The 26,356-nt window shown below is 42.7% G+C and overlaps 2 protein-coding genes across 3 annotated transcripts in view; one reads left to right on the plus strand and one right to left on the minus strand.

Annotated features, from left to right (window-relative positions):
- UBXN4 (UBX domain protein 4) overlaps positions 1-2,025 on the plus strand; it is a 28,793-nt gene extending 26,768 nt beyond the window's left edge. For both annotated transcript variants that reach the window (XM_065413727.1, XM_065413728.1), the window contains exon 13: positions 1,427-2,025. In XM_065413727.1, the coding sequence (XP_065269799.1) occupies positions 1,427-1,565 (139 nt within the window). In that variant the 3' untranslated portion in view covers positions 1,566-2,025. The remainder of the gene's footprint in view (positions 1-1,426) is intronic.
- Positions 2,026-3,829: 1,804 nt separating this feature from the next.
- The window catches only part of LCT (lactase), a 30,728-nt gene continuing 8,201 nt past the window's right edge, over positions 3,830-26,356 (minus strand). The window contains exons 6-17 of the mRNA XM_065413421.1: positions 24,918-25,626; positions 23,497-24,142; positions 18,335-19,897; positions 16,920-17,188; positions 16,413-16,703; positions 14,837-15,035; positions 13,718-13,920; positions 13,104-13,213; positions 10,874-11,008; positions 7,122-7,345; positions 4,899-5,135; positions 3,830-4,041 (exon numbers count right to left, since the gene is read on the minus strand). Of these exons, the coding sequence (XP_065269493.1) occupies positions 3,830-4,041; positions 4,899-5,135; positions 7,122-7,345; positions 10,874-11,008; positions 13,104-13,213; positions 13,718-13,920; positions 14,837-15,035; positions 16,413-16,703; positions 16,920-17,188; positions 18,335-19,897; positions 23,497-24,142; positions 24,918-25,626 (4,798 nt within the window). The remainder of the gene's footprint in view (positions 4,042-4,898; positions 5,136-7,121; positions 7,346-10,873; positions 11,009-13,103; positions 13,214-13,717; positions 13,921-14,836; positions 15,036-16,412; positions 16,704-16,919; positions 17,189-18,334; positions 19,898-23,496; positions 24,143-24,917; positions 25,627-26,356) is intronic.

The following is a 26,356-nucleotide window of genomic DNA, read 5'->3' on the forward strand; positions in this document are numbered from 1 at the left end:
CTGACTTCTTTAAAAATTTTCCCCATGTTTTTTATTCAGCTGAAATTATTCACCCAATCTGACATGAATTCATGAATGGTTTTGATCACCCCAAAACCATTTTTTTGGTGAATTTACTATTTGACTGAAATTTCTCCCAGCTCTACTCAGACAGACTGGTTTCCTTTGCTACACTAATGCTTGGAGGCTAGTGGTTATTTTCAAGGAGAAACATCCCTTCTCTACAGCTATGGAATGTGTGAAGTCTTTCAGTAGGCAGTCTTAGAAGCAAGAGGGGAATTCATGACTCAAACCCAGCCATCAATCAGGCTCTTGATTATACGTTGGAACTCCAGTGCCCTGTTGAACTAGTTCTCAAACATCTTTAATGCAAGAATGGTTATTGCATAATCAGTCCATTCTGGGAAAGTGCCTTCTATAGTCACTAGCTTTAAAGCAGGGATTCTCAGGCCAAATTATTTGGTGGCCTCAGCGTGCGGCCATCAACTCTTGCTTGTGGCTGCTCACACTTTTTCCTAAAATACTTTGTTTTTCCTAAAGGTAATTATTTGGACATGTATTTATCTATCTATTGCTAGCTAGTATGTCCATTAATATCACTTTTCACAGCAGACTCACTCAGCCCTGGCAAGTTTAGGGACAAATCAAGCCTTGGCTGGGGGGCAGAGCCTGAAGCCCCATGGCTAGGGGACAGAACCCAAAGCCAGGCGGCTGGAGCTGGAGCCTGTCTTCCATGCCACCCCTGGGAAGATGGGGAACTCACCAGCTGCCTGCTCCTCCAGCGTTGTGCCCCAGGTGTCTCCAGGGGGGAGCAGGGCCCAATTGGAAGCCCCAGCAACCAACACCAAGGCTGCGCATCCAGGAGCACGAGGGAGGGACAACTGCTTTCCCCCACCCCCATCACAGCCCAGGAGGCTGAGGCCACAAGAAAAGCCCCTGGTGGCTGCATTAAAGAATAAAATGGCTGGGAGGGTTAGCAGTGCCAGACTATCAGATGACTGCCTTCTAGTCTGTTCTTTCGCCTCCATTTTTCCATACTGCCCTCAAATCTTCTCAAACTGTGGTTGTACAGGAAAGTTACCTTATGTGAGAGTTGAAGAAATTCTCATTTGCTTCACCTGCTCCTTCCCCCCAGCAGCTGCAAAGGCTTTCTCTCCCTGTCAGATCAACTACTTAAGGCTGGTTTGTTGGTCACTTCCATAGCAGACATTTATTACAGATGGAGGATTTGCATGGCTTCTAAAGTCACAAATATTTTCAGCTAAATTGAGCTCCATGATCTGCAGGAAAGCAATAGATTGCAACTTTGTTCCAGTCAGAGCAAACCTCAAAATGAGAGGTAGAGACTTGGCATAGGAAAACAGATAATATAAATGCAATTGCTGTTAAGGAAACTGCTCTTAACTTGAATTTTCTTCATGTCTAGGCAAGCAGTGAGGAAACGAGTACTGGAAAAGCGTGGGGAGGACTTTAAAAAAGAAGGAAAAATATACAGATTGAGGACTCAAGATGATGGAGAAGATGAAAACAATACTTGGAATGGAAATTCTACCCAACAAATGTAATTTTGAGTAACTGGGCAATAATCATTGTTTTTCTCATTTGATTTAATGAAACTAAAACTTCTACTGGATAGTGGGGCTTATGGGTTACACTGACTGAACTATATAGTACTTTACTTCATATCCCATGACTGAAATACAAATTGCCTAACTCAAAACTGAAATGCTATGCTATTTAATATGAAAGAAGTTCAAAGAATTAAAGGATTTGAAACTTCTATCAGCATTTACTAGCCCTACTGCCATCTTGGAAGGCATTTTTTAATCTAGGACTATTCTGCTACAGCAGTCTAAGACCCAGCATTAATATGAAGTTCTTGGTAGGCCAATGAGTGAGTAAATTGAGAGTGTCAGAAGCATTAGGTAGCAAATCAGATATTTGTAATTTTCTCTTGCTTCTGCAACTGCCAGCAAAACCTTGTAGTTTTTAATCCCCAAGCACTCAATAAACAGTTTTTCAAAAAACTAACAAGCAATTCCTAGTTTTGTATAAAATTTCTCTGTGGGATAGTGTTTGAGTGTTCCTTTTATGTACACATAACACAAAGAAAACTACACATAATCCAATGGATTATGTGAAGTATGTCCCTTATTTCCCAGTGGCTTTTTGCTGTGGAGCTGCTTTAACCATCTAGAATGTCAAGACTTACTCTTTGCTTCTAGCAGCTGCAAGTAACTGCAGGATACTGTGCTAGGTTGGTTCAAGGGAACACAAAATAGTAAAGGGGATAAACTGTGGGGATACTAGAGCTGTCTCCAGTCTACCATTTTTCCCCAGGTAAAGTGGAACATCTAAGGGACTGTTACATTATTACTGCTTAGTACCATGAAGACATATCCTTTGTCTAGAGCATTTACAATAGCTCACATACAGTAGCTTTCCTTCAAACTCAGTGAGATACAAAGTGGAGTTCTTAACAGCTACATGCAAGAGGAACCTGGTCTACACCTAAGAATTGCTAAAGGCGTGATAAGTGTCTGCCCAAGTTTCATCAGTGTATCATCATGCTTTTAGTTTAACCAGAGCAATTTCTATGTACAAACTCTTAATCTATAACTTACTTCTTTTGTGCTTAAACAAGTTCATTTGCATTATCTTCTCTTGTTTTACTTTGGACAGAGATGAAAATGCTGTTGCCCAAGAACTGTTAGTAGCCAGGCTGAAAGACTATTAGACAGCTTAATTTTTCTAATAAAAACAGAAAGGGACTCCAGCTGTAAATGTTTAATAAGGAGGAGACCAACTCTGAATGAATAGGGTGAGTGATGGAAGCAAACACAGAAATTTACCACAACTAAACTTCAAGTTTTGTATGTTAAAGTATAGCAAATACATTTTTTAGATCTATGTAATTGCTTAATACTATAAGTGATAGGTGCTATACAAAAACTCAGCAAGACCTCAATTCACTTTATCTAAAATTTTAATTTTTTCTGTTGTCACATGGTTGTTCAAACTAAAGTCTGTCCCTCTTTCTAATTTTACATTGTGTTAACTTTAACAGCGTTTAGAACCTTGGCATGTGAAAGACAAGCACAGTAAGATGTAAATTACATCATCAGTCTAATCAACTTTTTGGAAAAACTTTGAAATTCAAGGACAATTTGTTGAATGCATTCCAATTTTGTAATAGTTTGAGCTTGTCTTTAAAATTGTACACAGTGTAAATCAAACTGGATATAGAGTTCACTTTGAAGACCTTTTATAGACATGATCAAATGCTGTAATGCTAAATCAAAATAGTTGCATACAAGGGGAAGTATGCTATGCTTGTGAGGGAGTAGCTTGTGTTGCTTAACACTAGCAAAATGTCAGCAGCAGTGTCTTCCTCTAAACAAGGATGACTTACATCCAGGATGAGGGGGACAGATGCTCAAGACCAGTGATCTTACACATTTAGAAACAATAAAAGCTGTCGGGTATTATCTTTTTGGAATGTTGTACTAGTCAGTCATTTATAGTACCAACTAGCATTTGCCTTAAATTGGCTCAAGAAGAGATCTCCTTAAGTTCTTTAATTAGATCAAAAATGGTGAACAGCTTGCCAATGCTTAGTTTTGATTTAAAAATAGGTGTACATAAATAGTTACAGTATAAGAGCTTTTTTTAAATTAAGTTAATGTAAGCTAGGGACAACAGATGAAAAACCCTCTTAACAGTAGCTAACAACTACAGGTGGTATTGTGTGTCTGGTCCTTAAGACTTTAAAGAAGGGAACATCTTACGTTGCGCGCACACACACTTCAAAAATGTATATTTTACTTAACTATCCTGATGGTTTACTCACTCTTTTGGATAACTTGCCATATTTATATGAAAAAAGCACAAGTCCTAACACACCAATCAGAGCAAAAGCAAATAGCACATAGAGTCCTATTTCTGCATTCAGTGAAGTTAAACCTAATCCCAAAAATTGTACTTTCCCACTGGACGCACTGTGCATAGACCCCATTGTGCTAGCAGTTGGTGTAGTAGTACCTGGGAAGACAAGAATTGAATATCATCAATACCTCTTCTTATGAACTACTTCATGTACACAACCATTTGATTTCTCCTCACTTATTCATAGCTCTTTGAGGGCAGCTAATCAGTATACTGTCTTACAACAGGTGGGGGAAGATCAATTAATAATTGGTCATTTTAATTTGGACATTTAAGACCATTCAAAAGGAGATTCACCCCCTCTCTCAAAAAAAAAGTTTAATATTAATGTAGCGCCAATCATTAGATTATACAGCCTTTATGTTTACATAACTCTCAGAAACCACTTCTGAATATTTTATCTGGTATTTTCAAAAGTTATTTTGTTGCACAGTCTCACCTTCACTCTTTGCCATGCTTAGGGCAGAGATCATTTTCTATTGGATAGGAAAGTGTTTCATTTAAAGAGTCTCACATTCTCCAAAGAATGCTAGATCCCTATGTTTTGAAAAGCATCACATATACCAAGGCTGCCATACAAGTATTACATACTGTATAAATTAGCTCAACTGGTTCTAGGGGTTTTGGACCTAACTTCTCTGTGAACTGAAATCCCTAGTTTTGACAATATTCTCAATCTGCAGCAAAAAAGTTTTTCTTCATTCATAAAAATGTAAAGTAATATTTTAAGGTGTATGCAGAAGCCCCATGTAGTTCAACATAAACATCCGTTCCCTGTGTATTCACCAATAATAGCTCAGTTAGCAACTACTGTAACTGAGACCCTAATTTGGATTATGCTGGGGCTGCAGGGAATTCTACAAAGTAATTTACTTTATTACATAAATGTAGAAATCATTAGGATGCTCTTAGCCATTAATATTAATCCCTATGTTCTGTTTCTAGTTAGTTACCTTCAGGCTGTTGCTGGAGACACAAATGTGGTCCATTTGCTGGGTCTGGGAAACCATTACATAGTATGATTGATGAATAATATTTTGAAGATTCTCTGGGAATCCTGGGCAGATTGGGATCGGTGTAGTTGATGTAATACAAACCAAATTTTTCAGCAAAGCCTGTTGCCCATTCAAAGTTATCCATCAGAGACCATGCAGTGTAGCCTCGGAGATCAACACCATCAAGTACAACAGCTGTTGAGATGCACCAAATGTGAAAGCATGATCATGTAGGTATTTAACTTATTTTAAGGCTTGTTATCTATTGTATTTATCTTGGCATCTGTCAATATGGAAGGCAATTCAGTATGCTACCAAAGTGACATGCATAGCACAGTTGCCAACCTTCACGTGGTAAATAAGCACTCTGACTTTCACAATAAGCCAAAAATCAAGCTAATCCCATTTCAAAACAAGCCAATCCCTAAGAACCCCAATACGCTGTGACTAGATCCCTCCGGCATGCCATCTGGGACTGTGGTGGGCCCACTGTGCACCCCTGACTCTCTCCCCACATTGCCCCTGCTTGCCGGGAGCCAATCAAAAAAAAGAAGCTACAAGCCAAAAAGCAACTCAAGCCAAAACCACGCCCAATTTCTGCATTTTTTTTGGCATATTTGATCATAGTGTTGGAGGAATTAGTTACTTATACCCCCAGGTTTCATACCTCAACCCATCCTTAATTCTAGTTCAGAACTAGCAGTTAAAGGGAAATCCTTATTTCATTCACTTTTTTTTATCTTTTATGTGTAACTTAGGGATTGAACCAGTACTCTTTGATGGCTGGTATCTTGTGCTCCAGAATCTAAGTTGTCAGTTAAAAAAAGTGAAGCTCTTTCAGACTGTGAAGAAAGCCTTCACGTTGCAGTGTATAAACCGCTCCTGTGATATCCCCCAATAAAGAGGAGATCTCATATTATTTTGAACAGCTGCATGATCTTCCATCAGTACTCTCATCTGGGCATGTCTAAGGCAGTATTGCCAACTCTCACACTATTTTCACAGTTGATGAGCTCTTGCTCCCCTTGCAAAATTAATCCTGGTGGAAGCCAGCAGAGTTCCTCCCCACTCTGCTCACTGTTCTAACAGGAAGGGAAGAGGGACAAAGAGCCCAGTATGGTTCTGCTCCCTTCTGTGAGCAATTGGACAGGACAATGCCTCAATCCCTCTCCCTCCTTCTGGGAAGGGATTGAGGGTACCCTGCTACAACTTCCCAATTCTGAGAGAGAGGAATGAAGAACTCCAGGAGGAAGAAAACGGGGGACAGAATTAATTGCTGGGCAGGGACAGGCAGATGTTGGGGTGAGAAATCCTGGAGCAAGGGCCAAAATCATCTTGCCCAATAGATTTAGTTTTCACACAAATACTGGGGATGGGCAGGGGGAGTTTAACAAAATCAAAACAGACCAAAAACCACAATATGGTCTTTTATAATCTCAGGATTTATGATCTCTTGAGGTTAGCAATGCTGCAGTGGGCACAGCTTGGAAGAATACCACTTCACCACCACCACCCCAGTTGCCCACTGCTATAATTAACATTAAATAACAGCAGGTAGTACTGACTATAGGCTAGTATGTGTTTACACAGATGAGGTATTAAATAGCAACATGACAACTGATCTTAATTCTCATCAAACCATTCTTTGAGCAGACAGTTAAACCATAAGCTACTATGAACAACAGTTCTGAATGGCAAAGCGAACGGTCACAATAGATGGGAGTCTGAACAAGGGTCTAGCTCACTGAGGACCACTGGAGGCTAAGTATACTGCAGCAGTAATGCAGATATATGGTATAGTTGGTGGTGCTGGTCTCAGACACAGCAACACTTAGTGCTCCATCAGGGAAACCTGAACAAAAAGACGAGCTCTCTCTGCAGTTGTGATTAGGTACATCATAGGCAAACAGAGTATGATGCAACATACAGGGGCAAAGAACAAAAGTCCAGAATTAGGTGGCAAGTGCTTGAAGTTACTGGTCTTAATTCTGTACTGAGTTAATGGCTTGTGGAGGGCTAGAGCCCCTAGTATTTGGCCTCTGCCAGCACTGGGCACAGGAGACTGGGACTGCTGAGAGACAAGATGACAAGACCCAAGAACCTTGATGATGCTGTTACTTGAACTAAGAACAAGCACTACGTTATAAGTTTCCTGGTAAAATATGAAAGCATAGTTCTGACCTTTTAATGCTTCATTAATGTAACTCTTGTAGTAGTGTATTCGCCAAGTGTCATTGAGGCCTCGGTCTCCACGTTCAGAAATCCCATTCTCAGTAACGTAAATTGGAGGGTTATTATACTCTTCTTTTATCCACCTCAGGATCTTTCTGAAGCCAAAGGGGGTCACCTTTAACCAGAAGGAACCAGAGCCCAGCCAGCTCCGGTCTGTTACTGAAGCTACCCCCCTGTGGATGAGAATCAGAATGTAACAATGATAAAACACCTTATTCTGCCAACTCCCAAGCTTAGGCCAAGGATCAAATTGTACATTATTATTTATTTGTATTACAGCAGTGCCTAGAGGTTCCAGTCAGGGCTTTGTGCTAGGCCCACTACAGACACACAGTTCCTTCCCTGAAGAGCTTACTGTCTCAGAGTCAACAGTATATGCTCTATAGAAGTGCCTGGGATAACTTCATGAACAAGAAATATTAACAGATCACATGAATGGCTGCCCGACAAATTCTACCCTTCAACTTCTGGGTCTTTGGGACTGAAGTAACAGAAGCAGTAATAAGATTGAAGCTGGCAGTCATCACCAAGACCTGCCGCCGGTTGAAGAGAATGTTCAGGGAATCAGGCAGCACATATAAGGGAGAAGAGACCAAGGTAGCATTGGCAAGACAGCAGAAATGAAAGGAAGCAGGGAACTGGGTAGCATTTGAAGGTTGAGAGAACCACCAGGGGGCAGGGAAGGAAAGGAGCCTGAGGGGAGAGAGGAACAGAGCAAATGATTTTTGTTTAAAAAAAAAAAAATTGGGGGGGGGAGGGGCGGGGGAGATATGGGGGTGAAATAAAAACCTAAAAGATGTGTCTTGCAAAAGGTGGGACAAAGAACAAAATTTAATTAAAGACAGTAACACAGATAACTTTGTTCTAGCATTACTTTTCCCCAGGTAAGCAGTTGCTGGGGTGGCCTGGAGAATGAGGTGTGATCGGGTGTTGGGAGGTGAACCTCACTAGTCTATTAAGATGTGGTTCACCTTGAAAGAGCCTGAGAGCCACTGGCTTAAGCTATGTCAAAAACTGACCCTAATCCTACAATAACCCAATCTAGTTTTAGTGTTCTCTTGGAGGTTCTAACGTGTATAGCAAAATACTTTAGAACCTCCAAGAGAGCGTGTGTGTTCAATCCTGCATTCCTTATGCATCAACAGCAATTTTGGGGACACAAACAATGCAGGACTGAGTCCATAGTGTATATAGTTTTTTGGTTAAAATTACAGAACGGTTCAAGTTTCAAAGATATGTGCAGGTTTCAGAGAGCTACTGAGTTCAGGGGAGTTTCTATGTACACCCGATTAAAACTCAAAAAAGCAAAAAATAGACATAAAATACAGAGTACCAAATGTGACAGGGTTTTTCGGCAGTCTTTTAAATCATTTGTGGAGGATGCTTGTGAGCTCTAAAGATCCCTCCCTTCTATGTGATGTGCCCCCATCCTCGTGCTTGCTTGTTGAGAGCTCTTCTCAAGTCCAGTTTGATATAGTTTAAGGCAGTGGTTAACATTTTCACTGATAGCAGGCGTGATACTGGTAATTCATTTTCCTCTCCATGTATGTAGATAATTCCCTTAACTCTAACGGGAATTGGGTGTAATTAGGGTGACCAGACATCCTGATAAAATCAGGACTGTCCCGATATTTAGCTGTTTGTCCCATGTCCCGACAGATGTACGATCGGGATGCCATTTGTCCCGATATTTGGCGTGGGGTTGGACTGGTGACCCTAATGGGCAGGCGCCCTACCTGGCTCCACATAGCTCCCGGCCAGCAGGACCCAGCAGCCCCTAGGTGGAGGGGGGGTCTCTGTATGCTGCGCCTGCTACGAGCGCCAGCTCCACAGCTCCCATTGGCCGGGAACCGTGGCCAATGGGAACTGCAGGGCAGGGCCTGTAGGCGCAAGCAGCGCGTAGAGCCCTCTGGTCGCCCCGACCCTAGGAGCCAGAGGGACCTGCCAGCCACTTCCCAGGAGTTGCCCCAGGTAAGCACCGCCTGGACCCCACCCCCGCACCTCCTCCCCCTGCCCCAGCCCTCAGGTGAGGAGGTAAGCAGCGGGCGGGGAGGCCGGCCAGACACATATTGGTTTGCCTGGCCCTGTGCTGCCAGTGTGCCCCTTCCTGTTGGGGGTAGGCCACAGCACCCCCCAGACCCGCTATGCCGAGAGCCCCCCCACACACACATCACACCACAAATGCACAGAGCCCTGCATACCACCACCACCTAGCACCCCCCCCACCCACAGCCCCACCACTCCACACACCCCAGTTCCCCAACACACACAGATCTCCCCCTCTCCAGTGTCCTTCCCCACAGCCCCACCACAACTACACAGTGCCCCAGACCCCCACTTCCCAGCGCCGCGATACACACAGATCTCCCCCACTGTCCAGTGCCCCCAAGTGTCTAGCACCCCAAAACACACAAACCTCCCCCATTGCCCTCCACCCTCTCACAGCCCAGCACTTCCCCCCCACAGCCCTCCCAGACACTCACTTGCCCACACCCTGTCCCATCCCATGGCTGGGAGGTGAGGTGACTGGCAGTTGGGTTGAGCCAGCCTGCCCCGTGGCTTGTGTTGGGGGCTGCAGCAGGGGCCATACGCCCCCCCTCACAGCTTCCTAGGGCTTTGCGCCCCCCCCTCCCCCATGGCTCCGATCAGGGCTGTGTGCCTGTGGCTGCCCCCCGCCCATGTGTCCTGATATTTTACTTTTGCCATCTGGTCACCCTAGGTGAAAAACCTCCTTGATCAGAGAATGTGGTCCTCTGATCTCTGTTTCTCTCTCTCATCAAGGGGGATTTATAACCAACTCTCATCGAAGTTATGGGAATTATCTACAAACTCTCTCCATACACTGATGACAAAACAGCTATTTATGTGGAACCAGATGTGGAGAGGAAAATTACCAGCATTTCCCCCTCCTATAAACCAAAAAAGTTGTTAAAAACAGCCCGTATTTGCTAATCTATTAAATATAAAACTAGGCCAGAAGGTTATTTTAATATTAAAATAAGAAGCTTTACATATGTTTAGTATTTAAGTTGTTTCACCCTTAAAGCTTCACACTGTAGTTGGTACACGAATTCCATTATGACAAACACACATTTAAAAGACAACTATTAAGTATCTAGAAACCAGTATAGTCTGCCATCTCAGAAGCCAGAGTATATGAAGATACCATTTTCAAGGTAGTCTACTCACATTTTTATATCAACGTCTGACAAACACATTTTCCTTTATTAGTGGTAGGGTGACCAGACATCCCGATAAAATCGGGACCATCCCAATATTTAGGTGTTTGTCCCATGTCCCGACCGATCTTTGGTCGGGACTCAATTTGTACCGATATTTTTCTCCGCCGGCAGCACTGGGTTGGTTTTTTTTGCTCCGCCGGTGGACCCTCCGCCATGTGTCCCGATATTTTCTTCCTCTCATCTGGTCACCCTAATTAGTGGTTCTGTTCTTAACTGTGCTTGCTAAAAATTCAGTGTCATAAGCTTGTGAATATGGAGCAAGGGCAGCAAGTATCACATTTATTCCCTGAATTTTGGACAGTACCCAAACTTCTGACCCAGTGAATATTTTACTAGCCCAAGTCTTGGGTGTCTAAAAGTCCAAGTGCTTGTCAAGTTAATTTTTAAATGTTGATCATATTGGCACAGGCTCCAGAAGTGTGTGTGTTATTTGACTATAACTTTATGCTTATGTCTTACCTATCAGCGTCGTAGGATGAGATGGCCGAAGCATAGTTTAAGTTGTATGCCAATATTGTGGTATAATGATTGAAACCAAAGAAATCAAATGTGCCTTTAATTCTCTGCTTTTCACTTTCAGTAAATTCTGGGAGTCTGCATTAAAAGGGAAAAACAAGAAAGACTTTTACTGACAAGAAAATTCCTTTTACTGGGAAATGTTTAAAGGATTTGTTTTGTGGTCAATCTCTTTTCCTTTTTAAAAACAAGTAAGTTTCAGAAAAAAATTGAATTCCTTAAAGAAACTACATACCTGTCAGAATGTTAACAATAATGAGAAATAACTGACCTTACGCAGCCCACTGTGATTGTGAAAAGTGCTTTACAGACACCAATTTATTCAACCTAAAAGTCTCTGATGTAAGCATTATAATACCCATTTTATTGATCTGAATACTGAGAGACTTGCCCAAAGTGAGACAGTGGCAGAAATGGAACTTGAACACAAGAATCTTGACACCCAACCACTTGCTCCAACCACAAGGGCACTCCTTCCCGAGCTGGGACCAGAACTCAAGCATTAATGCACTACAGCCACCAAACCACACCTTTTCCAGAGCATGCTAAGCAATTTCTTCAAGACCACATCAGCAAACATTCCTTTACCTTTTCAGAGGTAAATGATCAGAAATACTGCACAGCTCAAGTGCACAGCTCTGCCAGTTTCGCTACACCATGCTATGAAAGTGAAGATGATTCACTATTTGGCCAGGGTGAAGCCAGACTCTGGGAAAGGGAAGGTGATCTGCAGCACAGAAGTTTGATGTTGCTCCCAACAGCTCATGATAAAGCTGTGATAGCACAATGGATTGATGTACCATCTGGCCAGACTGGTACCTTTGAATTAAGTTTCTTGAGTTGCCAGGCTTCAATTTTTCACAGCTGATCAATATAACATACCATTTTTAAGAGCAGTTGAAAGCAACACTCAATGCATCTGTATAGGAGCATTAGGTCTTCCACTGCAGAGCATCCAATGTACAATTTTGAGCTGCCTGTTTGTGTCATTACCCCCAAAGAAACTCTTGAAGAAAGTGATTTTACAGAAGTTCATTTTGTTTGCAAATGAGATGTGCAGAAATAGTCTTAACATTAAACCCAAAAGCAAAAGAGAACTTTCTAGGGGAATACAGCAACTCCTATAGATGTATTTAATTAAGATGATAAATTCATTTATCCCAAATCCTCTCCATTTGCTCATTTACAGGATTAACAGATTGTATTTACATAGGTCAGAAATCAAGTAGGTAAAATACTCTACACAAAACAGGTCAGACGTATACAGATGGTGAGCACTTTTTTATACAAGTTTATTTGGTGTTCCTGAAAAATGGATTGAGCTACACCAGTGAATTGGTGCAAGTGGGAAGGGACTGACCCTGACAAAGCTTTCCTCCTTAAAGGAGACAAGATGGGTAAATTAATATCATCTGTTGGCGAGAGAGACAAGCTTTTGAGCCACACAGAGCTCTTCTTCAGGTCTGGGAAAGGTATTCGGAGCACCACAGCTAAATGCAAGATAGAGCAGATTGTTTAGCATAAGTAGCTAACACATATTCTAAGGGATCATTCTAGGTAGAGTGGCTAGTTAACACCACTGCAGTCATATGACAAAAAGAGGGGTTACAGATTGTTAGGGGCATTCTTCACGTCTTGGACAGCAAACAAATGAAAATGTTATTGCTAGAGTTAAGGTTTTAAACCACTTCTGGGTAACAGCTGGACTGTATAGTAGAGAAGATGTGAGTCACTACAGATTAGGAGGCACTTCTGGGATCCCACCACTGCAGAACTAAGCAGGCTAGAGAATGTTCCTTGGCCTAGCCAGGTTTATTTTAAAGGGGAAATGATTCATACGGTTTATCATCATAACCCTGAATCCCAATTCTTCATCCTCCCCATCCTTTCATAATAAATATGACACTCAGAAGGTAGTTTGTCTGCTGAGTTTTACTGGCACTGCACCTGAGTTACAGTGAGGCCACTGGTTTAACCACTGTAACATCATACCTCAGAAGTAAGGGTCACTGCAAATTTATCGTAACTACTTCACCCCAGCTTTAAAATAATCATGAATATTTACTAGCCCACACATGAATATTTAACTAGCCCACACATCCTTACCAGGACAGTGGAATTTTACAAGGTGGAAGTTAACGTATTTGCTCATGTCTTGTTACCAGGCGCTTACCGTGATTGGCTCAGCCCTTGGGCCAGGCTGCGCTCCCGTATCCTCGTTTTCATCACTTCATTGTAATCGCCGTTTTTGAAAATGGGATGAGCAAACCAACCACCATAAAACTAAGCCAAGGAAATAAGAAAGGGGGTGAGGGGTTAAATAACACGTCTCCAACTGAATGCCACGCAAGAATCTGAGCTAATATTCTACTAGCCAATGGCAAAATTTGTGCCATACCATTTACCATTTACTTTAAATGAATGAGCAAACAGAGATGCAGGGAAGTGCCTTACGTTATCAGTAAGAACAACACGGCTGTGGTGCTGTATTTCTATTTTGGCTCTTCTCTGCTGCTTACTGTATAACTGCTCTGCTACAGGGTGTTATCAAGGAGAGGATGGGTGTCTCTGGGAGACAAAAATCTTAAGGAGGTTCTACACAAAACTATTGGTACATGAAAAAGATATTGAGAGCCTCAGTGTTAGGCTTGGTTCACTGCAACAATCTGCTAGAAAATGGCAAGGCAGCGATCCAGGTCAAGGCATCTCTGAATCATAGTAACTATGGGATTAGGAAAATGGGAGTGAGAAAGAGCAAAGGGTGTATTCGTGACATCTCCTGTGTACCTGCACATATCGCTTCGCAGCGTCAATATCTTCCTGCTTGTCAGGGTTTCTTGGCTCAGCCCAGTCAGAGTTAATGGTAATGGAGATTAATCCTCCTTGTTTAGGACGGTAGGTTTCATTGTACAGATGCCAGACTTCAGCATGGGCCTTTATTAAGTTATGCCCTACTATGTAAGGAGCTTTACCTGGTCTAGCAAAGATTCCTGAAGAGAGCAATACATGAGGTGAGACAGGGCTGCTCCCACAACCAAGCCTGCTGTTTCCAGCAGAGTAACACAAAAAGAACAACTAGAACTGCCAGTAAAAGAAGAAACACCATCTCATCTGGCACCGCAGGGGCCAAACTGCAGGGCAGAGGAGTCCAGAACAACACACCGAGAGAATCTCTTTCCATAGGATTGAGGGAACTTTTCCCTTCCTGGAAATCCATGATGTGGGGAAGCTGCATGTCTCACTCTCCCATTAGGGGATGACTTCAAGGATGTGATGCGTGAGCACTGCAGAGGTTCCATACCTCACATGCAGGTGTCTCCACAGGAGGTACTGTATGGTCCTGTCTCTCTGGATAATTATGTGGCTCTCAGTACTCTAGTATTAGGGTGACCAGATGTCCCAATTTTATAGGGACAGTCCCAATATTCAAGGCTTTGTCTTATACAGGCGCCTGTTACCCCCCACCTGCTATCTGATCACCCTATCTAGTACTCAGCACCTCACAACAGATTTTATCCTTGCAATGCCCCTATTAAGTAAAACTTTACAAACCCCCGTTTTATAAAACCTGTGTGTTTTCTGCATACACATTTGATTGTCCAATAGTAATTCACATTGTCATTTCCCAACCTAATATGTTGCAGAAGCAATGTTTCATTAAAAGTTCTTTGGAAACTCCCAATATAAACTAACTCCATTTTACAGCTAAGGAACTGAAGCAGAGAGACATAAAAGTGACTTGCCCAAGGTCACAAAGAAAGTCTGTGGCAGACCCAGTAATTGAATTAAGACCTTCTGAGTCCCAATCCAGTGCCTTAACCATATCATCATCCTTTGTCTCCTGAATAACCATGAACTCGCTTCTTACTCGCACCGGAGAACACAGCTTAAAGTCAGTAGTCATACCTGGAGCAGATGTGCCATAGCCATAGCCAAGATTTGCGATTATATAGGGTTCATTGAGGGTTATCCAAAATTTCACTTTATCTCCCAGCCTCTGGAAAAGTAACTCAGCATATTCTTTAAATCTCTTAACTATAGTTTCATTCTCCCAACCGCCAACGTTCTGCAGGGCCTGGGGGAGGTCCCAGTGGTAAATAGTTACCTATGTAGAGAGACAGTTACAAACATCACTAGTTACTTTATGAGATAATCACGGATTCACTCTCATTCATGAAGAAATGGACAAGGGACATGACGTTACTTACAGAAGCCTGCATTATCATCACATGACAGTCGCTGACTGATAGGCATTTACATTAATTGATTTGTATCATAAAGGGAATCTCCCGAAGCCTGTATTGTGCGCAGCTCAGTACAGTGGTCACTAATACACACAAATACTACTACTAATTTCTTCTACAGTCTTTTCAGACACTAGTAAAAATCCAACCCTGGAGATGTACTTATTTGTGCCAGGTTTGGATTTGATCCTTAATGTAATCAATAGTCACAATAGCCCAGTGATGGACCCAAGTGGACGACTACACCAGTTCTGGAATTGTTGTCAAAGCAAGCTAAAATTAGAATCTGGTACCTCCCCTCCCCGACCCCCACGCAATGCAAGACAGTGAATGGATAGCCCTATAAATTCAGGGATTTTAAAAAAAAGACACCCAAGATTCCCTGAGCATCAAGCATCTCTTCTCAGCCCCGCATTTCACACCACAAGGATTGCAGCTGGAAAAACCACAAGATATGGTTTCTCTTTACCCTTTTAAATAAAATTCCTATTTTTTGCTAGGCTGAGACATTCACGTGCTTAACGTTTGAAGGGGAAAATAAACTTTGATTCTGTTATTTACAAAGATAGGGGCCAATCCTGCAAGACTTCTGAACAACCTCAACTCCCCCTGAAGTCCATAAAAATTGAGAGAGTTCAGCAACTCTTAGGACCGGGGCTCAGGGACGACTGCACATGGCAATTTGAGAGAATGAAAAATTTTATTTTTGGTATCAAATTGTTATTAACCGCTTTTTATGAGATTCACAGTCCAAGCATCATTATTTGCTGCAATGAAGACTGATGTTAGGTATTAGGTAAAATTTTCTAACTAAAAGGGTAATTAAGAACTGGAATAGGTTACCTAGGGAATCCCCCACGCCTGAGGTTTTTAAGAAAAGGTTAGACAAACAGCTGTCAGGGTGGCCTAAGTGTTCTTAATCCTGCCTCAGCATGGGGGACTGGACAAGATGACCTCTTGAGAATCATAAAAATGTAGGGCTGGAAAGTCTGTACTGTCATACAGGTGTAAAGTCATATGCATAAAAAAACCCAATATGGCTGAAAAACTGAAAAATTGGATGGTAACAGACTGCAAATACCAATGATGATTGAACCTGGTAATATTCTAAACAAAAAGACCTCTCAACCATGCTAGTAGCTGTGTCCATTGCTTCACACTGACAACTGACATTCTAGGCTTCAAAATGACACACAGACAGTGACAATCCTGAAATCTTCTTATATATAGATGTTTACCTGAGGTTTAATATTAGATGCAAGGAGAGCATCAATAAGCCTCTCATAGTAGTTTAATCCAGCTTCATTTACACGCTTTGTAGTTCCATCTGGGAGAACACGGGGCCAGGAAATTGAAAAGCGATAGTGAGACACTTGGAGAGCTTTCAGACTAGCCAAGTCCTTCTCAAGCTTGTGGTAGCTGTCACAAGCTACATCTGCATTTTCATCATTGCTAATTTTCAACGGAGTATGAGCAAACTGGTCCCAAATGCTAAGTCCTTTCCCATCTGCTCTCCAGGCTCCTTCAATCTATAATTATATAAAAACAAGTTATCTCCTGATTTTGAAGTTAAATTCCCATTTTAGGACATACTTTATTCTTAAGTGTCTTTGCATTCCCCAGTCTATTAGCTATTATAAGCTCCTCCAATTTTACTAAATCCCAGTTTTATGAAAGCTTTGAGTGTCCTCTGAAACAATCAATTGTTCACTGGTAATATACAGATGACATTATGATCTCCTAACCTGATATGCTGCGGTTGCTACGCTCCATGAAAAATTCTTTGGAAATTCCCCATATAAAAACTCATCCTCTTTTGGTAATGGGATCCCGTTGTTACGTATGACTTCAGCATAGTACACAGCAGAGCGTTTGGGGGTCCTTGGCCTGTTGGGATTTTCAAAATCAACTTGGTGCAGTCCAAACCTGGCACTGTAACCATACAACCATTCAAAGTTGTCCATGAGAGACCAAGCAACGTATCCTCGAAGATTAACACCGTCCAACTTGTAGGCTGAAAATATTTTAAAAAAAACAAAACAAAACAGTTGCTTGGATAACATACGTGATAGAACAGAATCAGTGAAGTATCCTAATGTAAACTATAAGGTATTGCAAAGGATTGATGTGTGAACAGGAACACTAGATGAATCATACACCCCTTCAGAAAGTGGGACTAGAACCCTCGTCCTCAAGCTAAAGGAGACCTTCCTTAGCTAGTATCTTTAGAAGCGTCCCTTACTATTTGGGTGGGCCAGTCATATACACAAAGTCAGTACATTACAGCCTGGTTTACCAATTGGCATTATCAGAAGATAATGAAGGCTCCGGTGTCTTTTCTGTTTGTTTTAGTTTAGAGATGGGAGGGGAAAAAAGATAAAACCCTGAATCTGAACACCCCTAAAGTTTCTCTCAAAGTCCAGAGCTGAGATTCATGGCACAGCGTCATCTCTAGTTTAGTTACCTCAGTTAAAATCATCATCAACTCCCCTTTTCCCCATTAAGGCCGGTGCGTAGAAAAATCAAGGCTCCATGCCCCAGATCCGCAAGGCTGCACTAAATGATGCCTAGCTGCAGCAGTTCCCCAAGGGTCCATTCTACAGCCAGTGGTTCAGCATTTTTTAGACAATTCCCCTTCTCCTCTGACACTCTTACACCAGGGGGTCTGGGGTGGTACAGGCTGGCTCTTTCACACCTGGAGATTCCCCCAAACCATGAGAATCCCCAACATGCTGTTTAAGCTAACTTTGCAGCTCATGGAAGGGACAACGGAAGTGAAAGCTTCCTAATTCAGAACCACCATTGGATGGTAATTGCTAGCTATTCGGGCCCGACTCAATATATCCATCCAAGAAGCATCAACCAGCATGGCATAAGAGAAGGGAAAGAAGGGTAAATGAACAAGAAGGGAAGGTGAGCATAGAGGAGCTGAGAAAGCTCAATTTTTGTTTGTAAAACTATTTCCAGGGTGACCTCCAATTTAGACCTGGCAAGCTGCACATCTCATTCTAAGCATCTTCAGTTCCTGATGTGTTAGGGAAGACAAGGGATGCTTATCTTTTAAAAGACATTCCTCACTGGGAGAAAAAGCAGGCCTGGAGCCCATGATGGTGGAAATCTTTCATCATCATGCTAGCACTACTGTAAATAACCCCAATACCTTTCAGAGCTTCATCGATGTATGTTTTGTAGTAAAATATCCGGTTCGTGTCATCAACATCAGATTTGGTCTGTGTTCCCACCCCATTTTCAGTTACGTAAATTGGGGGATTGCCATATTCCTCTTTAATCCAATTCAGCAGCCTCCTGAGACCCCAGGCTACAGCTCTCATTCCTGTAATTGCTGAGGTAGGCCAGGATGAATCAACCTCCTCCAATCGCTCCTGGTCATCCTCATAAGAGAATGGTTTTAGCCTGGTGGTCTTATGCTTTATAATTTTGGATGTGTAGGTGTTGAAACAGAAGACATCGGCTGTGCCCCTGATGTATTCTCTCTCCTCCGCCGTGAAAGCTGGCAGACGGGAGGATGGCAAGTTCTGTAGCTCACTCCTGTTCCCTACTGTCCATTTCATGGCCTCTGGGTAGTCCCCATTTTTGAAAATTGGGTGTGCGAACCACCCTAGCATAAACTGCAGATAGCGATCTGCTGCTTCCACATCTCTGGGATCATCCAGTGTCTTTGGTTCAACCCACTCAATATTGAGGCTCAAAGAAATAACCCCTTTCTGACTGACTCTGTATTTACGGTCATACGTATGGTAAACCCTGGCGTGAGCTTTTAGTAACGTGTGTGTAATCTTATAGGGAGTGTGACCTGGATTATCCTTCACATTTGGTGGAAATTCTCCTAACCCATATCCAGCCCATGCAATGACGAAGGGTTCATTAAAGGTCATCCAAAATTTCACTCTGTCTCCAAAAGTCTGGAAACAGAAGTCTGCGAAACTATCAAAAAGTTCAATCAATAAATCGTTCTCCCAGCCACCAATGTCCTGGAGAGCCTGAGGCAGATCCCAGTGGTACAGAGTGACCATAGGAGTGATATTTCTTGCAGTCAAACCACTGATAAGTCGGTTGTAATAATCAACCCCGTGGCTATTTATGGAATCATTTCTTCCACTAGGAAAAATGCGAGACCAAGACAGAGAGAAGCGATAGCTCTTTACCCTTAAAGCTGTCAGCATGTAAAGATCTGCAGCTAATTTGTTATAGCTATCACAAGCTATATCTCCAGTCTCATTATTTTTTACGTTCCCTGGGATGTGGGTGAAGTTATCCCAAATGCTAGGCCCTTTGCCATCCTCATCCCAACCTCCTTCAATCTGGTAGGCAGAGGAGGACACACCCCATGTAAAATCATCTGGGAAGGTTCCATAGAAGTACATGTCCCTTTCAAACTTAGTTTGGGGTGAGAATTTTTCCCAAACAACTTTTGCCTTTGAAGGTACGTCAGACGCTGGTAAACTGAGTAACCTTGGTGGTGGGGGTGAATCACACGTCAGTGACCGAAGAGATCTGTCCATGACTTCTTTGGGGAAACCATTCTTTTCAATAACACTGGAGAAGAAATATGCTGACTCCTTTGGTGTCCTTTGTCTGTTGCCATCTTCAAAATTCACGTGATGTAGTCCAAATAGTTGACTGTAACCCATTGGGCCTTCAAAGCCATCAATCAGGGATCGAGCAATATATGTCTGAACATCAACTGCATCTAGCTTTATAGCTGTTAAAATACAATAGAGAAATATGTTAGACTTTGAATATTTTTCTGGACAATGGGCAATATTACACAAAGGAACAAACAAGGATAACAGTGTGAACAAGGATAACAGTGACACACCCAAGGATGCATTGTGAGACTAAAGACCAAAGTATCTCATGTATCTGAGACCACCAGTAACCATAACACATTGTAATTAATCTCTGTACTGTGCAGATAGATGACAACACGGATATATATGTCAATATATATTGCGTGGAGGACAGAATCTAGGATCTTTTGAGTCCAAAAAACCTGCCCCATGTGCCACCTGTTAGGAACAGGACTTCTTTTCTTTATAAAGCAACCACTAGGAGGCAGTGATAAATGCACTCACTATCCTGTATTTTTAGAATACCTAGAGCATGATGATTTTTTCATTAGTTGTTCTTAGAAATTAAAAATATTAAGTTTTTAATTTTATTTTTTTTAAATTTGAGATGTACTTGCTCAAAGAAAAGGAACTGTGTTAATATTCTGAATATGTTTCCCCTAGCTCTTTTCCTTTTTTATTTAAGAAAGAATCTCAAGTCTCCCTGGCTGAGTGTTTCCAGGGCTGTAACCTATAACTTGTTTATCACTGAAAATGATGATTCATAGAATCATAGAATCATAGAATATCAGGGTTGGAAGGGACCTCAGGAGGTCATCTAGTCCAACCCCCAGCTCAAAGCAGGACCAATTCCCAACTAAATCATCCCAGCCAGGGCTTTGTCAAGCCGGGCCTTAAAAACCTCCAAGGAAGGAGATTCCACCATCTCTCTAGGTAACGCATTCCAGTGCTTCACCACCCTCCTAGTGAAATAGTGTTTCCTAATATCCAACCTAGACCTCCCCCACTGCATCTTGAGACCATTGCTCCTTGTTCTGTCATCTGCCACCACTGAGAACAGCCGAGCTCCATCCTCTTTGGAACTCCCCCTCAGGTAGTTGAAAGCAGCTATCAAATCCCCCCTCATTCTTCTCTTCTGGAGACTAAACAATCCCAGTTCCCTCAGCCTCTCCTCATAAGTCATGTGCTCCAGACCCCTAATCATTTTTGTTGCCCTCCACTGGACTCTTTCCAATTTTTCCATATCCTTCTTGTAGTGTGGGGCCCAAAACTGGACACAGTACTCCAGATGAGGCCTCACCAATGTCGAATAAAGGGGAACGATCACGTTCCTCGATCTGCTGGCAATGCCCCTACTTATACAGCCCAAAATGCCGTTAGCCTTCTTGGCAACAAGAGCACACAGTTGACTCATATCCAGCTTCTCGTCCACTGTGACCCCTAGGTCCTTTTCTGCAGAACTGCTACCTAGCCATTCGGTCCCTAGTCTGTAGCAGTGCATAGGATTCTTCCGTCCTAAGTGCAGGACTCTGCACTTGTCCTTGTTGAACCTCATCAGGTTTTTTTTGACCCAATCCTCTAATTTGTCTAGGTCCCTCTGTATCCGATCCCTACCCTCCAGTGTATCTACCAGGCCTCCCAGTTTAGTGTCATCTGCAAACTTGCTGAGAGTGCAGTCCACACCATCCTCCAGATCATTAATAAAGATATTAAACAAAACTGGCCCCAGGACCAACCCTTGGGGCACTCCGCTTGAAACCGGCTCCGCTTGAAACGATCTAGCCAGCTTTCTATCCACCTTACAGTCCATTCATCCAGCCCATACTTCTTTAACTTGGCGGCAAGAATTATGTGGGAGACCGTATCAAAAGCTTTGCTAAAGTCAAGGAATAACACATCCACTGCTTTCCCCTCATCCACAGAGCCAGTTATCTCCTCATAGAAGGCAATTAGGTTAGTCAGGCACGACTTCCCCTTGGTGAATCCATGCTGACTGTTCCTGATCACTTTCCTCTCCTCTAAGTGTTTCATAATTGATTCCTTGAGGACCTGCTCCATGATTTTTCCAGGGACTGAGGTGAGGCTGACTGGCCTGTAGTTCCCCGGATCCTCCTCCTTCCCTTTTTTAAAGATGGGCACTACATTAGCCTTTTTCCAGTCATTCGGGACCTCCCCCGATCGCCATGAGTTTTCAAAGATAATGGCCAATGGCTCCGCAATCACATCCGCCAACTCCTTTAGCACCCTCGGATGCAGCGCATCCGGCCCCATGGATTTGTGCTCATCCAGTTTTTCTAAATAGTCCCGAACCACTTGTTTCTCCATGGAGGGCTGGTCACCTCCTCCCCATATTGTGCTGCCCCGTCCAGCAGTCTGGGAGCTGACCTTGTTTGTGAAGACAGAGGCAAAAAAAAGCATTGAGTACATTAGCTTTTTCCACATCCTCTGTCACTAGGTTGCCTCCCTCATTCAGTAAGGGGCCCACACTTTCCTTGACTTTCTTCTTGGCAAGGCACAATTTGTTGTACTTACAAGAGGCGGGAGGGAGAAAAATCAAATTAGTTTTCTATGTGCATAGATTTAGATAGTTTCAAAACTCAGCTATAAGCTGGCCTAACAACCTAGTCATGGTGAGCTGTGCTACCATGTGGGAGATTTTCAAAGGCACAAGTGCCTCTTTGGTGCTTAACTCCCTTCAGAAGTCAATGGGAATTAGGTCCCTAAGGACTATTTGTTCCTTTCAAACCCCCGCTTTTGATTCCTTCTTCTGGCCTCTTGCTTCCTAAGCCAACATGTTTATATTTTGAAGGTCAAGTGTCTTTAGCCATTGCAAGTGTACCGCTCTCTTATGGACCTACTACTATATTGAGACAGAACTGTCATGTAAATTCAGTGCTGACTGGACTTTCCTGGAGAAAGAAGTCCTGTAATTAACCACAGAACATGTATAGTAGGGGCAGTAGTGCCAGCTTCCTCACACTGCCCTACCAAGGTGCATCCACCTACAACCAGCAGAGAATCTCTACTCAGCTCAGAGAGTAGTTCACTTGCCTTATGCATTCAGTCCTCAACCTTTCTATGGAGATTACCAACAGGGGTAGGTCACCAATCACAGTTATCAAAGGACAACTTTCAGTCATTATTGTAAATTGGGGATAATGATACTGAGCTGCTTTGTAAAGCACTTTATACACACACACACACACACACACACACACACACACACACACACACACACACACTTCTGTGAATGATGTTTTCATACTCCAGGCAGGGATATGCCAGGCTTCTGCACTTTGGCCCCGATCCTGCAAGGAGATCCAATCTGGTGGATTCAGACAGTTGCCTGGTACCACATTAACTTCAGTAGGGCTTTGTATAAGGACAAGGGTCTTCCCACAGAGCTCAGTGCAGGTTTGGGCCCAAGTCTGCCTGCCTTCCATAGTATGCACATAGAGAGATATGGTGGGGGAGGTAATATCTATTATTAGACCAACTTCTGTTGGTGAAAGAGACGTTTTTGAGCTTACACAGAGCTCTTCTTCAGGTCTGGGAAACATATTCAAGCCTGGTCTGTGGGATCAAGTCACATCTAGTGGCTGCAGTTGGCAGAAGATGTAGCTTTAATGGTACCACACAAGTGGGAATGTTCACAGGTTGCCACAAGTTAAAGTGAAAACACTGGCCCAATTAAATAACATTTAACCATTTAAAAACAAATACTGCATACCTTTCAGAGCCTCGTTGATGTACAGCCTGAAATAATCCATTCTCTTCGTGTCATTAATAACATCCCCTCCATCTTCTGTGGGCACACCATTCCCTGCTATGTAAATTGGGATCCTAGTCCCTGTATATTCCTGGGAAACAAACTTCAACAGCCTTCTCAGCCCCCAAGGGACCACTCTGATCCAAGATGAGGCAGTCTGTGGCCAAGAAGGATCAACATGTTGGGAAAAGTTCACAACATTCTCATAGGCTGGAATACAGGTGTCATTAACCGCAGTGCTGATCAGTCTGGAAGTGTAATGAGAAAGACCAAAGAAATCTGCAGTTCCTGTCACTATGGACTTCTCTTCCTCACTAAATGAAGGGAGGATGGCAACTGGGATAGAGCACTGCTGGTTCTTCTGTTGGATCTGGGACTTCAGGATATCTGGATAGTCTCCATTAACAAATATAGGGTGAGCAAACCAGCCTAGCATGAAATGCATGTAGCGCTCAGCTGCTTTCACATCCTCAGAACTTGTTGGGGTCTTGGGTTCAGCCCAATCTGAATTCAACACAATTCCCACCTTACCATGCTGTTGGGAACGATATCGGTCATCATATAAGTGCCAGGCTTTTGCATGCGCCTTAATAATTGAGTGAGCCACCTTGGGAGAGAAGGAGGGAAGCGTGTCACAGCACTGCACACGGGTTTGGAACCAGCAGTTTAAGAACTTTTAGACATGAAGATTAAGTACATATAAAAATTAAACATTCCTACCCAACATAAAACCCCAGTCAAGTTCATAGAAAGTGCTACATAAAACTAGTTTGAATCAAATGAGGAAAGAAACCTCTCCTGCCACCTTAGCCGCAAATGCAGATTCAAGCTTTGAGGTTTGAAGAAGTTCAGTCAACTTATTTCATAGCTGTGACAAGCAATGTTAAGAAGCTGCCACATTCCAACCCAGATACACCTTCAATTCAGTTGCAAGTGGAGTCTTCTCTCTATGTATAGGCCATTGCACAAACACATGGCAGGATATAGTACCTGTCCTGAATGTCTCGCAATCTAAGGTTGGGTTTTTCAAATCGCACTCCCATTGAAATCCAACTTCTTTTGGCCTCTTTGAAAATCCCAGCCTAAAATGATGAGTGATGTGGCTTTGGGAGGAGAGGGATACAATCAAATACATTCAATCTCTTTGTTTTGCTACAATTAATTATTAACCCCTTATTTACCCATCAATCTAGCCCTTGCTAATTAGTGGATTTCTTATAAGTGTTGCAGTACGGATATGTCTTGAGAGCGCACTGGCCTTACATACAGATCATTTGAGATTTCTCCACCACCAGGACACAGAATCAACACAAACAGAATGTTATCGAAGAAAAAGCACAACTACAATAGCCCCAAGAATGCAAGCTCCTCTTTGTGGGTACCTTATAAGATGCTACTCCTGGATCAGTGATTCCCGGGGGATGCTGTCCAGTGCCATAGCCAGCGTAGCTAATGACCCAAGGTTCATGGAAGGTAATCCAAAATTTAACCCGATCCCCAAAGGTGGCAAAGCAGAAGTCTGCATAGTCTGCAAAAGTATCAATAATGCTTTCATTCTGCCATCCACCGAGATCTTGCAGTGTTTGTGGGAGGTCCCAGTGGAACAAGGTCACCATGGGCTCAATATTAGAGTCCAGTAAGCGGTTTATCAATTTATTGTAGTAATTTACACCTTGGCGGCTGAAGCTGTTTCTAATGCCAGTGGGAAAAATCCTGGGCCAGGATATAGAAAACTTGTACAGCTTCGACTGAAGACCCCTGAGCAGGTAAACATCATAGTCAATTTTGTGGTAACTGTCACATGCCACATTTGCGGTCTGATTCATGTGGACATGACCTTGCTGCCCAAACCAGTCCCAAATACTCTCTCCTTTTCCATCCTCGGCCCAGCCTCCTTCAACGTTAAAGGAACCAGTGGATGTGCCCCAGAGGAAACCACTTGGGAAAACATCATGCACAAAAGTATCTCTCTCCAATTCAGACTGGTTAGCAAAAGTTTCCCAAACTGTTTGATAGGAGGAGAGAGGAGCAAGAGCAGCAGCCTGGCCCTCTTGTAGTCTTTTTTGGATAGTCGTATTAGCTATATGGGGACTAGGGATTTAAGGGGGAAAAAAAAAAAAAAAAAAAAAGTTAAAACATAGTCACGATTGGTGGCATTATTACAGATTGCAGACTATAAGGCTAATAAATAGTCATTCATTTCTTTTTCAGCTCCAACGTACTAGCTACATTGTGGTGTTTTAATGCTCTAATCAATCCAATGGTCAATTGTCTGTCACTTCTGGTGTACAATTGACTAACTCTGCAGACTTGCACAGGAGACATTTCTAAGCCAACATTTTGGGTGTGTATGGCACGTTTGACTACACCTGAGTCAAAGATGAAGACAAAACCCTTGTGGCGCATACTGACTCCATGAGCACTGCACTCACTAAACTATGTAGATCATGAAACCCACAGGGGCTAAATTTGTAATGTGAGGCGCTTACAGTAATGAATGATGCTAGTGCAGTTCTCAAAGCCCCCCTGTACAGAGCCAGCTACTATACACACTTGTGTATAATCCAACTAGCCTCACATGAATGGCAATGCCTTTTTGAAGATGTTTTATTGTAAAATGTAGCGATGGGGTCAGGTTCTACAGGAGTACAAGATACTCCGCTGGTTCTGATGCAATCTCGACGTATGAGGAAGAAAGAAATGCAGAGCATTTCTAGTTAAAAAGAAATTGCATTTAAAAATGATTTGACATAGCATGTTTACTGAAGGACACCATCTGTCTACAATTTGCATTGTTTGTACCACAAAAAATATGTACATA

The sequence above is a fragment of the Emys orbicularis genome, chromosome 11 (genome assembly GCF_028017835.1).
Source record: "Emys orbicularis isolate rEmyOrb1 chromosome 11, rEmyOrb1.hap1, whole genome shotgun sequence".
NCBI lineage: Eukaryota > Metazoa > Chordata > Testudines > Emydidae > Emys > Emys orbicularis.